At 46.7% G+C, this 15,845-nt stretch overlaps 1 protein-coding gene across 2 annotated transcripts; it reads right to left on the bottom strand.

Moving 5' to 3' along the window:
• Positions 1-213: 213 nt before the first annotated feature.
• On the bottom strand, positions 214-15,254 carry HIF1AN (hypoxia inducible factor 1 subunit alpha inhibitor). 2 transcript variants are annotated; one of them, XM_060641754.3, is made up of 8 exons: positions 15,042-15,254; positions 14,510-14,760; positions 10,898-11,046; positions 8,358-8,503; positions 7,426-7,532; positions 6,942-7,005; positions 6,598-6,708; positions 214-5,788 (listed from the first exon to the last, which is right to left on the bottom strand). In XM_060641754.3, exons 1-8 carry the CDS (start codon positions 15,216-15,218, stop codon positions 5,744-5,746), a joined length of 1,050 nt encoding a protein of 349 aa, XP_060497737.1. In that variant the 5' UTR covers positions 15,219-15,254; the 3' UTR covers positions 214-5,743. The 2 variants fall into 2 exon arrangements, with proteins under 2 accessions (XP_060497737.1, XP_081646601.1); XM_081790475.1 differs by lacking the exons at positions 214-5,788; positions 6,598-6,708; positions 6,942-7,005 and adding an exon at positions 7,014-7,312.
• Between the last annotated feature and the right edge of the window lie 591 nt (positions 15,255-15,845).

Below are 15,845 nucleotides of genomic sequence, written 5' to 3' on the forward strand. Positions count from 1 at the left end.
AGAAGGCATCAGGCATTTCCCTGTTTCCCTCCTTCTAGGACAGGTTTGGGTACCAAAGCCCTTCTGTCTGCCTGCGACTCGATGTGGGTGTCTCCAGGGCATGTTCCTTGTTCTTTCCTATGGTTTTCTTGAGAGAAAAAAAAAAAAAAAATCACTGGAAATCTGCTCACAAATCACTGAAATAAAGTTTCTGAATAAGTCACATAATAAACGTAACCACCACCACCACAGCCATTTATTAAGTGCTTGCCAGGTACGTGCTAAAGCTTTACAAACATCGTTTCAGTTAATCCAACAACCCTGAGGTAGATGTTTTCAACACTCCCCCTCGCCCCCCACACATATCATTGTAATTGAGGAAACTGAGGCTCAGAGAGGTAAAGTCAATCGACAAGGTCAAACCTGGCTGATAAGTGGCAAAGCTAGAAATCTGAACCGGAACCAAACACATCTGACTCCAAAATCCATGCTTTAAAACACTATGCTAGGTTGCTTCTATTGGAAGGTAAGGACACATGCCCCTTCCCAAAATACTACCTAAAACCCAGACTTCGGGTGGGGAAGAAGGCAAGGCCTAGTTTTTCTCACTTCTTTAATCAGTTTTTGTGCCTAAACACTTGGAGGAGTGGAAAGACAATCTGGGTAAGCTGACCACTGGTCCCTCACCTGCTATCCCAGCTTCCGTGGCTTGTCTCATCTAAGACCTTCGCTCCAGACACAAAACTACTCAACATGCTGTTTCCGTCCCAGCAAGCGCTGAAATGCGGAGACCAGCCAAACTTGGTGACTCAGAGCATAGCCAAAGATATCACAGACCAGGAGACATCCACAAAATGACCACAATCCCTGAACTGCTTGCTGGACCGTAAGGCACACAGATGCATTCGGATGGAAACACAAAACTCTGCTTCTTCCACCCTGGCTTGCCAGGCCTGGCCCCACTCCTGGGGATTCTCCTACCCAATCCCTTCTCATGATTCTCCGTTATCCAAGACTCTGGGTACCCTCCCCTCACCCATCTTTGGAGGCGCCACTGGCCATAGATCCTCAGGCCTCATGGTTGCTAGTGTCTAAGGCCTCGTCCCCTAAAAACGCACCAAAAGTGCTCAGTCTCCACTAAGGACCCCAAGACCTGTGAGGATTAAACAGATGGCTGAAGACTAGCAGAAGAGCCACCAGAGTTAGAAAAGCTAAACAGGCTACACAGAACGAACAAAGGAATGCTACGTGGGCAGAGTAGGCACAGAACAAACAGACTAACCGCAGGTCAGAAGAGAAGATGACTCAAACATGCTCAGGGCTGATCCCAGGGAGAGGGATCCTAGAGAAACTCTATCCCAACACTTGCAGCCATGGACGTAGCTTTTGAAGAGAGGGCAACACCCGTTCAGGAAAAAGGCCCTTGGTGGAGACTGGACAGAGGGAGGCTGAGTAGGAGAAACTGGAGGAGCCCTGAAAAGGGAAACTGGAACATCTCTTCAATGCAGGAAGCTTGAGAGGACACCAGAGAAGTCAGCAGGGACTGGAGAACGAGCACCGAAGGTCCCAGGGAAGGACAAGAACAGGGTTGAAAGCCCAGGGCCCCTGGAACCCCATGAGCCACTTCTCAGTGCACCCCGGCATCCATCCTATTTGGGTAAAACTAGTCACTGAGGGCCATTCCCTGCAGCCCTACTAAACTCTGCATCCGATCTGGAAGGGTAGAAGCCACAGAGGTAGGGAACTTATCAAGGAAGAGAAACAGTCCTGTCTGCGAAGTTCACATTCTGACAGGAGACAAGGAACCACCCTTTTCCCCAATCTTTGAGGGAGCTTCTAACCTAAGGAACCCACCACACACAAGTCACAAAACTGAGGAACAAATACCAACTAGTGCAAATTAATACAGTCCCTGAAGTTTGAAGACAGAGGAAGAATGAACACAGGTACCACAGAGACCTGGGAAGATCCAGGTTGGGACTGTCCACACCTTACAACTCAGCCCACTGGAGGTGATCTCATTACCTGTTCACATATCTGGGTGGGGCCTCAGTGCCCTCCACGCAACTACTACGGCTGAACTGACTGGGAAGAATCAACATTACTCCCTGGGGAGCCCAGAGGTTTGCTCTCTACTGATCTTCCTCATCTCTCAACAATCTCTCATCTTGTCCTCACAGGGCGCACGATTCATGGCTTCAAAACCGCTGGTTGTTTCATGTGGTTTCCTCTCCAACTAAGTAGAAGCTCCTACAGGATAAAAACTAGGTTTTCTCCACACCCTGTAGCGTTAGAACATAACGAATACTTGTCACAAGAAGGGTATCTGGGGTGTTGAATTAAAAAATTTTTCCACAAACAGCATGTCACAACTATTCTGTTGTTATCCTTTGCCCTATCACTTGCAATGGACACCCATCTCTCTCTCTTTGATGGCTCATGCCTATACGTGTCCATTCCTGTATCCACCTCAGGCTGGGGACTGGGCCCACCTAGCCTGTCAAGAAATATCAGCTCAGTCGGCTCGTGGGAACAACGAAAGGGTACGTGGCCCAAGAGTCTCTGGTGGGGGCAGAGGGAGGGCCTCCCCACACTGGGCTGGCCCACTGATAAGGATCCTTCCCCTCTCTGTCTCCTAACAGATTCAGATTAATGATCGCTCATTCCTAATTGTCAAATTTCTTTTCCTTCATCCTGTGTCTAATCACCAGTGACAGAAACCATTACGCAAATGAGAGCAGACGACTTCCCCCAACTGTTCGCGTTGGTAAAAACCTTGTAATTTAGAGCTCTGATTTGTACGGGAAGCTGGTCTCCCCCAGGCATCCTGGGCATCTGCTCAACTGATGCCCAGAACAGCCCCCCTCCCTCCCCCGAACTCCAACCCCCCAACAAATATTTGACTTCACAAAACAGTAGTTTCCTGTGTACCTGCTGGTATAAAAATGGGAGCCTGCAATATGGCTGACCTCCATTCAGGCCCAAAGGCCCACCTTCCCTTGGTGTGTCTGCCTCTACACTGCTGGCCAGCACAGGAGTAAGCAACAGAGCAGGTAAGTTTCCTCAGCTGCAAGGAGAATTTGAGCCCGAACAGCCCTAATCTAGGTAAGTGAGAGAAGGAGCCTAGATCTCTTCCTTGGGGGAAAGGGAAGCAGCAGAACATGAATCAATGTTCTTAGTTATTATCTAGAACTGAACCTTCAATCTCATAGGTGCAGACGTGTGCTGGGAGAAATTATGGGGCCCATTCAAGGACACACAAAAAATGCACTAGGATCTAGAACTCCATTTCCCCACAGCTCCTCCCAGCACTCTGCACTCAGAACAGGGCTTCCCAGTAGTTTTCCCAAGAGGTCTTTAGCTGGAGCCCAGAAGAGCTTTTACCCTGAGCTGTATCTCATGCATCTTCTTGGGCACTGCCCAGCGGGGTGAGATCCGAGGATGGCTTGTAGCGCAGAGGAGGAGGAAAGGTAGGAGAACCAACAATTTGGTGGAAAGGGAGCAGGGGGTTTGCAGCCAAATAGCACTAGGTTTAAATCCTTACTGCCATTAATCACTGAAACTGCTCTAAACCCATCTCTTTAGCTGTGAAGTGAGAATACCCACCTTGCAGGATAGTGAGGAACAAGATAAGAGCACTAGGCAGGTGTCTAACTATCAGGGTCACTATTATATTATCCATGGATCAGGACCAATCCTATAAAGGATCCTCCCCCTTGGTAGCCTTAGGTCAGACCTGTGTCAGCACAGCACCCAGCAAGGACCAGCTGAGTGGCACATGCCTCCTGCCGTACGTCACCCTCATCTTTGAGGGCTGAGCCAGGAATGCAGCAGACCTGCTAAGGAAAATGAAAATAATCTATCTTTCAAAGTTTGACTGTGGTCAAGTTTATCATCTGTCTGCCTTATTTTCTTTGCTGCGCTCCTCTTTCCCAAAAGAGATAGAGGGATGGAGATCACTGCAATCATATTTTCCAGCATTGGCTATATTTGAAAGAACTACACTTGAGAAGGTACCGTGTTTGCACACCCACGCTGCATCAGAGAACCCCGGAATGGGGCACTACAAATAGACGCCCCTCCCCAAAATACACACACAGATGCACACACACATACACACACCCTCTCAGTCCATCAGTGCGCTGTAACTGTAAACTGAGCTTCGGGACTTAGAGCCACAGCTCAGACACTGAAAGTAAACCTTTGGCAAAAAAAAAAAAAAGGGGGGGGGGGGGATAAAATCAGTTTTCCAACTCCAGCTCCTCTTTCCTTCCAGGAAGAAGGGGCATGGAGATGGGACTGGAGGTGAGAAGACACAGGGCCACCACACTGCCCAATTCCAGGGGCCCCAGTTCCACTGAGTCACGTGACTGATGGCCCTTCAAGTGGTGCAGTGCCCAGCTATAAGCTGCGGCCCTGACACGGGTTCCCACAAGTAACAATGAACAGGAAAAAAAAAAAAAAATTCCACTTCTGTGCTCCATCGGTTGCCCTGACTTTCAAGAGTGTTTGTGGAACATTACAGTGGGGTCTGGCAGAGGCGCTGGCTTTAAGAGGCAAGGCTACATTTTTGTCCTTGCCCTGAGGTGGATGACAGTGGCAAGTTAGCTGCCTAAGCTTGACCCCATTTCATCTACTCAGCCAGGAAGGACTGCAGAAGAGGACGTGGCCTGGGGAGTGAGGGTCACAGGGCCTGGACGCTCTAGCCAGTCAGCCTCAGGCAGTTTGCAGTGAGACCCGAAGAGTGTCCAATGGCTAAAACCAAGTATAAAAGCTTTAGGCTAGGTCAGGCGGTACTTCCCTGGGGCTCACACTGTCTGTCCCACTGGACAAGGTTAAGCAGTGGAGAAACCTGGTAAGCAGAGAGGCAGGCCAGTGTGGACACACACACGCATGCACACACACACCACACACACATCCACAGAGGCTTATACCCCTAGAACCTAGAGAAGCCACTACAGGAGGACTCCCTTGGTACTCAGCACAGGGAGCCAAGAGCTGGTGCTGAAAGAGAGAAGCTGTATGTGTCTGCAATTTGGAACTTATACATAATCCTTGGTTCTCGTATCCCAAGGCTGTTTTCTATGTATGGCTTGAGCTTAAAGGTCCGAGTCAGAACCTTGTCTAATTCTCTCACAGGAAGCCTACCTAGGCTCATAGAGGCAAGCCTCCCTCTCACTTTCCCCACGAAGAGTCCCGGTGGCCATTCCCACCCAGCCTAGAGCCTGACTCTGCGAAAACTGGAAGGAGGCAGACTGACCTGATGGTCAGGAGAGCTCTGGCCCTGCAGCCCAGGTGTGGTGGGCGTCCAAGACCATCTCCTCTCTCTCAGGCTGAGGCACTGAGGTTGCAGGAGACAGGGCTGAGAGCCAGCAGCGCCATCCTGACCCAGGAGAAAGCAAGAAACAGATACATACATGCGTGTGCATGCACACACACGCACACACATCCTGAGGGTGACAGACTGACACACACAGATGTGATGACAACCAGAAGCTGGGACTCCACACACTGAATGCAGGACCTTAGGGGGCAGAGAGGGAAGATGCTGGGGCACAGAGGCAAGGGCAAGAAGTCCCTCCAAATGGGAGTGGAGTGCCAACCACCCTGCCTTGCCCCAAACACCTGCCTCCAGGGCCATGGCAAGAGTCCAGTCCATTAAGTGCAGCGTGCAATACTAGCGCCTGGAGTCTCCTGTCCTCATCAATGAAGCGGTGTGGACGGGCTAGCAGTCACCTGGCAGGAGGCCTCGACTCCTGGCAGGCTAGTTGTATCGACCCTTGATCATTGTGTTCAACAAGGGCCCCACCTGTGAAGAGACATGAGGAGCCAGTCAGAACTGCCTGTCCCCTGGCCCTGGAACCAGACGTGGTGTGTCTGGAGGCATTCGATGTCCAGCCAAGGGCAGGGACAAGGCTTTCAATCTTTAAAACCCTCTAACCTACTCTCTTCCTGGAAAATATTCCAGGACGTGGTCCCCTCCTCTGGGTCCATCTTGTAATACTTTCCCTCTCACAATACCTTATTATAAGCAGCACCAAACTGACAGGTCAGAGGAGCCACCCAAGAGCGCCTGCATGTTTCTTAAATGTGATTTAAGAAGGTTAAATGCCTCTGTATCCTGAAACGGTCACCTGCAATTGGGGCTGGTGCCACCTCCCAATCCCACAGGTCCTCTGCATGCTGAGGCTATCCACAGGAAGAAGGCAAGAGCATTACAAATACCTCCCCTGGGTACCCAATGGGCCACTGGCACACCTGTGTGGGAAGCAGGTCTCAACATTACCTAGAGCAGCCTTGGCACAGCTGGGAGAATGTGAGGAGATGCTTTACTGCTCGCTTTCCGTTCCAGAAGAATCCCCTCAGGGGTCCCCAGCTGGCACACAAGCCCCACGGGGAACATTACCACTAGCATGGAACAGATTATAATTGATCCACCAGTCAAGCCCAGCTCTCACCAGAAAACAAAGATTTTCTGAACACACCCATAACCTCTATGGAGAGAAAGGACACCAGACACTGAAACAGAGGAGCTATGGAGAACGTGACACCAATCCTGACTTTTCTTGGTCACTGCCCACTGGGCCACAGGAGTGCCACCTTGGGGCAGCCACATACCTCTTGTGGGTTCCCCAAGGCCTCTCCAAGCATCTTCTCAATGTTTCTCATTATGGCCACTTTCTGATGGGCTTTGAGAGGATATTCAATTCTCTTAGGGGTGGGGGCCCCCTGCAAAGGAAGCAGCAGCTCAGGAAATGCCTTTAGCAGCAGGCTTCAGTGTAACCCACCGTTCTAGAAGCTTCTTCCCTTTTAAGAAGCCCAGTTCAATCCCATCCCTCTTCATCTCCCCAAAGACCTGGGAGTCACTTGCAGAGATAGCGAACCTCCCCACCCTGCCCCCAAATCATTTATTACACCTACCTCACCCCAATCCCATCTAGGGGGAAAAAACCCATATTCACCTTATACCAGAAGTTCACAGTGATGGTAATCCCCCCATTTAGTAATGACTCTATGTGATGCCACCTGCAAGAAAATAAACATGCTCCTGTTTGCCACCAATATTCTTTAGAGAGAGGAATGGAAAAAAGTGGTAAATTCCAGCTAGGGCAAATAACAAGGACGTTATCATTACACTTATTCTGTGAAACACACCCGGGACCAGAGGCAGTGGTGTTCAGTCTCCAAATACAAAAGAGCCAAGAACAGTTTCTCCAGCCTCAAGCCTCTGGGATCTCTTTTGACCTGAGGAATTGTCATCTTGTCCTAGAGACAGGGAGGGTTGTCATTTCCTCCATGTTCAGTACGCTCACATCTGGATATGCCAACCTTCCTGTAGATCAAAGAAGACCAATCCTGCCACAACTCAGAAGGGACAAGATACAGTTTTCCAGGGAATGGGAAAGAAAGCTCCCAAGAAGCCCCCAGTCCTAGCCCCCTCCTCACCAGTACATTGGGATGTAAAGAACATCACCAGGGCCAACCACTGTTTCATAACCAACCACGTTCTGGAAATTGGGGAACCTCTCGTAGTCAGGATTGTCAAAGTCCACCTGAGAGGTTCAAGAGAAAGAAAAAAAAAATCAGTCAATCACCAAATCTTTATTATTAACTATGATGTACTAGTTAGGTAGTCAAAAAAAAAAAAAAAAAGATGGCTTTAAGAAAAAAAGATGTGTTTAGAATTCATACCTGACGGAAGATATCATACAAACATTAAACACATTCTCTCTCTCTCTCTCTCTCAAAAAACAATGTTATGACAGGCCATGCTCAAAGATTAAGTGATAAAGAATCCTGGGCCTCAGTGCTCCTGAGATTAGAAGCCAATCATCACAGCTTGCAAGTCAGAAAACCTACTCATGGCCTGCCAATATGAGGAATTAAGGATGCAGCCTTCAACCAGACCTTCTGAAACTTTCTCCCACACACATGTTCTAGCCAGCAAAAACTCCTACATTAAGTGGCTAGGCAGTTTTCTCAAGAAAGGAGAGGACCTCTCTGGTTGGCCATAAAATCAACCATATACTTCTTTTAGATGCAGGAAAGACAGTAAATGATAGATCTCAATTCTATTCACCCTTCTCCTTATCAAAAAGAACAAGCATCCACGACAACAGAAAACAATTATTAAACCCAGTGGAGACATACACATTCAAACAGGGTAACCAGAGTCCACAGCATCAGTGATGGAGTTTGCCCTCCGGAATTGCAACAGGACTGTTTATCCTTATATACATTTGGGATCACCACAGGGGCCTGGATGATGTGAACTATACTGTAAAATTATCCTGAGTTTATCCGTGGGGAAGGGGAAAAACATGCCAACCTTGTATCCCAAAGGAGTCCTATACCCTCGTCAGACCACACAAGCTCACCTGGCTCTGTCTGTCACACGGGTGATGAACAGGATATGGGTACAGGCATTCAAACTGATCCGGAGGGAATAAAATGCATCGCTTGTAGCCTTTTATCTGGGCAAAGAAGTTCTGCTGCTCATCATAGTGAGCAGGTGTCACATTTCCTGTGGGAGGAAAGACAGGTCTTATTCAGAGCATTGGCTCTACTGCATAGGCTGAAACACAAGGCCCAATGCTGGAGAAACCCAGTCTGCCCTCTCAGCTAAGGGTTCCCAATCAAAATTTCAAGCAGAATCAGGGAGACTGCAATTACAACTCTCAGCAAATTCGGTGTTGCGCTTTCAGTGGGTAGTAAGTTGTTTAGAAACCATCACTGGCTAAGAGTTCACCATAAATTGGAGCAAAGCAAACTTTCATAAATGATGCTTCTGTCCTTACTAGAAGCAGCAGCGCATCAAGATAATACTCACAAGTCTGGCAAAGTAGTATACTGTGCATACTAGTACCTTTCTTGACTATGGTAAGAATTCAAGAGTAGGAAACTAAGAGTTAGAAACAACCGAAATGACTGGCATCAACAACACACACGTAACTTCTTTGATGGGATTAACCGGTCATTCCAAGTTGTATGAGTATGTATTTGCCTGGAGTAGCTCTTCTGGAGCTCAAAGATTCTCAACCTTTGCTCCCACTTCAACACATCTACGGGACGCAACACTTCTTAGAGCAACAGTGGGGCTGTTAATTCTCATGAAGGAATCGGGAGAGTATATCGGATTCCTGAAGAGTGTTGTATAATTTTTATAAGGCTAATAACTTTATTTTATTTTATTTATTTATTTTTTTATACTTACTTTGGAGAAACAGAGTGAGACAAAGTGTGAGCAGGGGAGGGACACAGAGAGGAGACACAGAATCTGAAACAGGCTCCAGGCTCTGAGCAAACAGTCAGCACAGAGCCTGCTGCGGGGTTCAAACCCACAAACTGTGAGACCATGACCTGAGCCAAAGTCGGACGCTCAACCGACTGAGCCACCCAGGCACCCCTAAGGCTAATAATTTTAAATGCCAACTTTTGGCACTGGGTGGCTCAGTTGGTTGAGTGTCCAACTTCAGCTCAGGTCACTATCTCACATTTTTTGGGTTTGAGCCCCACATCGGGCTCTGCACTGACAGCTCAGAGCCTGGAGCCTGTTTCAGATTCTGTGTCTCCCTCTCTCTCTGTTCCTCCCTCACTTGTGCGTGTGCGCTCTCTCTCTCTCTCTCAAAAAATAAAAATAAAAAATAATAAAATAAAATAAAATGCCACCTTGAATTACTTCTGCCTTAGTGTATATACGCTCCATCTACTCTTTTGTAACTGGGACCTCATCTGTTGTTTATTCTTTGCACAATCCTTGGGAGCTGAGGGGCCCTCTGCAGAGCATGAAGGTTAGAAAACACTCCCCAGGTCAGCCTGGGTGGGCCAAGACAGTCGCCCTCTGACATGCTGAGAGTTCATGTGCATCGTCAAAGATTTGCTCTCTCATCTCTACCTGAGGGATCCGCTTCTGTGCACTCTACCAAAGGACAAGAAGGCAGCAGCAAAACTCCTAGTTAAGTAAACTACAACTGGCTCCTGCCAGGTCAGTCAAGAGTTGCTTTCAAAGGGGCAGGTTAAGGATACAATCCATAAGCTGCAATGCTAGAAATCTTTATTAATACTGGCAGCAAAGAATCCAAAACTGAAGAAAGGACAATCAAAGGAGGAGAAGAGACTTCAGAGCCCAGTGGTGAAGGACAACAAATAATTACTTCCTTGTTCAATACAAATTATTCACCATTTACTAAATACCTACTATGGGCGTGGCCTTCAGCTAGTGCCAGAAATAAAAATAAGAATGAGACAACGACCCCAGCCAGTAAGCAGCTCTCCATCTTCTGACTAGAGTTCAAAGGCTTCTCCTTTTATTCAAATGAGTAAGAAAATAAAAGAACGTATTCACATATTTGCTTGTGTATGCATAAAATCCACTAGCAGGATACACAAGCAACTAATAACATGCAGATGTCTCCAGGGAGCGACACAAGAGGCTGAGAAACAGGAGTGGAATAGAAATTTATCATTACACACCTGTTTATGCCTTTTGAATTTAATTCCATAAATATATTAACATTCAAAAGATAAGGTTCAATTTATATTGAAAAAATAAGCTTGCCTCTTCTACTGGGATAAAAATCTTCTGAATATAGACAGATCAAATAGAGAACAGCAACCTTTTCAGGAAGATCCCTAATATCTGAATGTACACACTCATGAAGCAACTGAGGAAGGGAAAAGAACTCATTTTCTTTTTCCAGTGCATGAAACAAGCTTACATGCTTAACATACATCATCTCATTGAATCTTTAGAGTTATTCATAAAATATTATCATGCTCCTTTTACAGGTAAGAAGGCTGAAGTTTAAGAAAGTTAAGTGACTCGTTCAAAGTCATAAAGCAAATGACTGGTGAAGACAGGCCTTGAAATCAGGTTTGTATGACTCTAAGCTATGCTGCTTTCTGAAAGATTTCTTACCTTCCATGCCAATGAGCAGCAGGTTGGATGTCAGCTGTCCCCAGCCACGCTTTCCCTGTTGTTTATTAATCCAGTTCCAGTTAAAACCCAAGAAGTCCATGACAATCTTCCTGCCCACGGTGTCATTGAGCGTTTGCTGCAGATACAACCTATGTTCCCCGAGAAGAAGATCCCATTAGTGCACGTACACAGTCCCTTGGCATGGCCTCTCCACACCTGGAAATCCAAATCCACACCTGCACCTCCCACAGAACAGCTGCAGTCATGCAAATCTTAACCAAGACAGATTCTCTGAAAACTGAATCCTTGCCTATCCTTCTCTGAGCTCTGTTCAACGCCAAACTTACATTTCAAAGAAGTGATTCTTTTTTTTAAAATAAGCTCTATGCCCAATGTGAGGCTTGAATTCACAACAGTTGCGTACTCTACCAACTGAGCCAGCCAGGAGCCCTTAAGAAGTGATTCTTAACCCTTGGTGGGTCACAGCATAAATCTAAGAATCTAAGGAAGGTTTCCATAAAAATGCACATACACACAGAATTGCATAGATTCCTCAAAGCCTACTCATAGAGTCTAGAATGATTAATCAGCCTTGTTCCACAGACTCTCTGGGCCTGAGACATCCTCTTTGGCCCTCGATGGCCATTATGGTAAATTGTATTACTGTTCACCAAGAGCTAGTTCCCTCCCTGTGGGAGAGTTAATTCTTCTGTACCCCTCTTGAAGCCAAGCTTGCTTATTTAACTTACTCTGACCAACTAAATGTCCGCAAAAATGACTTGTGTTGCTTCCAAACTAATCTGAAGAACGAGCATACACTACCACCACATCCCTTTCTCTCTGCTAAACAACTACAAGGTTTCAGATAGTAGCTGCTGGGGCAATCTGGGTCCCAAAATGAAAAAAAAGACGTAAGAGCAGAACCTCGACATGAAGTGTGGATAGAAATGCAGCATGACTATTGTTGCTATAAAGCTAAATAAACCTTTGCTGTTTCAAGTCATTGACTCTGGCTTGAACCCTAGTTTATCTTAACTAACTGAGCCACCTCTCTGTAGTAGCCTTCTACAGCTGAAGGCCTCATCAGGTTTTCTGCAGACCCAGGGCTCCTAATACACCGTAGAAGATCAGAAGTTACTTAAGGGATACGAAAACCCAGACACACTTGATCAAGCCCCACAAGAAATATTAATAAAGGGGCAAACATGAAGACAAAATACAAAAGCCCCATCCTAGTCCTGAGACCATTACTTCAAAAGGCATATTGGGTGCCTGGGTGGCTCAGTGGATTAAGCGTCCAGCTCGGTTTTGGCTCAGGACATGAGCTACATGTCGGGCTCTGTGCTGCTTAGGATTCTCACTCCTCCTCTCTCACTGCCCCCCGCCCCCCGCCCCGTCTCTGTCTCTCAAAATAAATAAATGAACTTAAAAAAAAAAAAAAAGCTCAAAGGTTTCTCAGTGCCTAGAACCAGAATGTTTAAGACAATATTAACTAGAAATCTTGACAAGTTGTAAACACTAGCGATCTTTTGGGGGACAAGGAACCCTCAAGACTCGAATGTAACCTTCAGACTCTCTCCAGAGATTATAAAATATATATTCATATAAAAATTTTGCCAAGTAACTTTGAAAGAGGCAGAACACTCACCAAATGTGAATCCAAGCAATTCCTATTACAGCTGAACAGTAATTGGTCAAAAGAGCTCAAAGAGGAATCTCAGAATTCCCAGAACCTTAACGACCCGTACAATTACACAATGCAGTTGATTGGTGATAAAGTCAGCTGGTATGGCAGAACTTGCACAAAGAAAGAAATTTTCCTTGAATCACCCATAAAGTACAGACTACACTCATAGCTTATACTTAGGCAAACTGCTCCCCCTAAGGGAAGTAAGAAACTTAAAGTGTCTAATTTTAAAAATTTGAATTAGGGGCACCTAGGTGGCTCAGTCGGTTATACGCACCTGACTCTTGGTTTCGGCTCAGGTCACGATCTCACGGTTCCTGCGTATGAGCCCCGCGCTGGGCTCTGCACTGAGAGCACGGAGCCTGCTTGGGATTCTCACTCTCTCTCTGTCCCTCCCCAGCATGTGTGCACATGTGTCTAATTTCAAGCTCCTTCCAGTACAAATGTTCATTTAGTGGAATTACACTCCAGCACCACTTAAACGCCCTCTCTCCAAACGTTGGGGTATGTGTGGATGTATGCACACACACGTACACGCTATGTTAAATCTGAAGAAACTAATGTACAAGATGATTCAGCTACAGCAGCCTTTGTAAGACATAAAGAACAGATCAATCATGGCTGAGATCTTGGAAACTCTTTTTGGTTAAAGTTCTATCATTAAGATAACTGCAAAGTATCAGGAAGCCAAAAAAAAAAAAAAAAAAAAAAAAAAAAGACATTTTGAATCCATTCACTCAGCCATATGCTGCTAACAAAGAGTCAGGAAAAGAATTGAGGCAGGAGACTAAAGAGAAACCCAGAGCTGGATACCAAGTGTGCAACAGAGATGATCATTCACCATGACATACTCAGTGACAATTCCTAGAAACAATGTTATAGCATGGAATTGAATTCTGTCTGGGACCTACCTCAGAGACTGTCTTCGTTTCGTATATTAGAATAAGAGGAGAAAGAGTCACTTCTGTGTGTGTCTTGTGTTTGCTATCTCTAGTACAATATGAAAATCTGTATCAACCCCTCCCCCATTGAATCTGATCTTCCCTATCTAGTGGATCCTGGTATCCTTCACCCCAGAATCATGAAAATCTATAAAACTTTCCAGTTTCAACAGTCCCCAGCCAGCCCAATATTTTAGGACACAGAATACAAACTGGCAATCTCAGGGCTAAATCCAATTGAGTTGTTTTTGTTTGTCCCACCCCCCCCCCCCCCCGCCCCCCCCACAGACCTGCAGCATTTTTAATAATTTGAATTAGGGGCACCTAGGTGGCTCAGTCAGTTATAAGCACCAGACTCTTGGTTTTGGCTCAGGTCATGATCTCACGGTTCCTGCATTTGAGCCCCGAGCTGGGCTCTGCACTGACAGCACAGAGCCTGCTTGGGATTCTCTCACTCTCTCTCTGCCCATCCCCAGCATGTGTGCACACACGCTCTTTCTCTCCAAAAATAAACTTAATAAAAAAAATTTAACATAAAAACATATACAAAAAACAAAAATGTGAATTAGTTGCCCACATTTAAAAGTAACAAAAAACAAAAAAAACACACACATTTAAGTAAAAATCTTGATTTCTGGCTTTTCTTGAAAAATGAGAGTATCTGGCAAACCCTGAAACTGCACTCCCAAATAGAAACAAGAGTCAAGTAATGACTTCTCACTATGAACAGGGCATATGCATTCAACTTCACTGTAGTTTTCATCTAAACAATTTCACTCACTTTGTTCACCTATCTGACCCTTCCAGGCAACTCTCCCACTTTGTAAAGACGACGAAGAACTTCAGAGTTCCAATTCAAATCTAATAAATTCTCTCATCTCTCAAGCTAGAGAACTCGTCCAACTCCTCTATATGCTCAAGCAGCTACAAGAAAGGAAAATGGATGCCCCAGATTCAGTGGGAAATCATGATCTGGGAACTTACCTTTCTTCCCCTCCTTGCTGCTGTATATCCTGCAGTTTCTCAACAAACTCATGAAATTTCATTTCCTCCCTGTTGGACTTGGGCTTAAAGTTCTGGAAATTAGCCATCTTCTTCTCATCGTAGTACAAAAACTTGTGGGTGCTGGCACTGTACACAGAGAAGTCTCCGTTGCCTATGTTCTCCTGCAGATATTCAAGGTCCCATTTCAGAGCAGGGTACACAAGATTTGTGTCTGTCAGCACCACAGGCTCCTAAGTGGAAAAACCAAGTGAAAAAAACAAATGAAGTCATCCCAAGGATTTGGTGCATTGTTGTCTCAGGACTCCAAAAACTTTCCCACTTCAAAATAATTTCTACTGTGAACAAGCGCGAACCCCTTAAGGCCCATGTCTCCTCGCCTCCCTCTCCATCTTCCCTTAGGTCCTAGGCGACAGCCCAGCCAGTCCCCCACATCCATCACCATTCACCTTTGACCTCTCTTCTCAACCTGGTCCCTTCCCCCTCCCCCTTCGGGCGGGGCCCCGCCCCCTACCTCATTCTCGATAAGTTCCTCCGCCCGGGGGTCGCTCTGACTCAGACGCGGGATGGGCCGGGTCGGGAAGCTATAATTGCGCAGTTGGGACTCATCCCAGGCTGGGCCGGGGGCTTCAGCTTCTTCCCGGGGTTCTCCAGAGCCCGAGGCCACGGCCTCCGCTGCTGTCGCCGCCATCTCCTTCGCTACAGACAGCCCCACCGGAACCGGAAGCTCCGCCTATTCCGGATAAACTACAACGGAAACCATAGAGATGACTTCGAGAGAGAGCGGTCCGGAGACACAAAGGAAGCGGAACCGGGGCCTGGGGAGAGCTCCTCCTAATGGTGACCTACAGCTCTACACACTAAGCTCCGCCCCTGAAGACTTGGGGCCCAGAGGTTAGACCTACTGAATAGGGGTGATCACCTGGTTACTCAATCCACAAAATATTATTTCTGCTTCAGTGTGCCCAAGTCTACACAAGAAGCAGAGAAGGAGGCCAATTTAATGGGGCTTTAAACTTTACAGTCATGGATGGGGAGAGAAGCCAACCCTTGACCTAAGGAAGTCAGAAGGGAAAGGCAGATTGATAGATGTTGGGCAAAGTTTGCTCTGAAGGCCTAAACAAAAGATATATGGCAAGTTGAGAGACAGCCCAAGCAGGGGAGGGGCAGAGAGGAAGGGGGACAGAGGATCTGAAGCGGGCTCTGTGCTGACAGCAAAGAGCCTCGTGCAGGGCTCGAACTCATGAACCATGAGATCATGACCTGAGCCAAAACCAAGAGTTGGACGCTTAACTGACTGAGCCACCCAGGCGCCCAT

Source organism: Panthera onca, chromosome D2 (assembly GCF_046562875.1).
Source record: "Panthera onca isolate mPanOnc1 chromosome D2, mPanOnc1 haplotype 2, whole genome shotgun sequence".
In the NCBI taxonomy this organism is placed as follows: Eukaryota; Metazoa; Chordata; class Mammalia; order Carnivora; family Felidae; genus Panthera; species Panthera onca.

What these genes read in the sequence shown, in the direction of transcription:
- HIF1AN (XM_060641754.3), bottom strand. Translation starts at nt 15,218, where the DNA reads ATGGCGGCGACAGCAGCGGAGGCCGTGGCCTCGGGCTCTGGAGAACCC. An exon ending in CAGCAAGGAGGGGAAGAAAG is followed by an intron (nt 11,047 to 14,509) that starts GTAAGTTCCCAG and finishes CGGGGAACATAG; the next exon opens with GTTGTATCTGCAGCAAACGC. An exon ending in CGTGTGACAGACAGAGCCAG is followed by an intron (nt 7,533 to 8,357) that starts GTGAGCTTGTGT and finishes TGAACCTCTCAG; the next exon opens with GTGGACTTTGACAATCCTGA.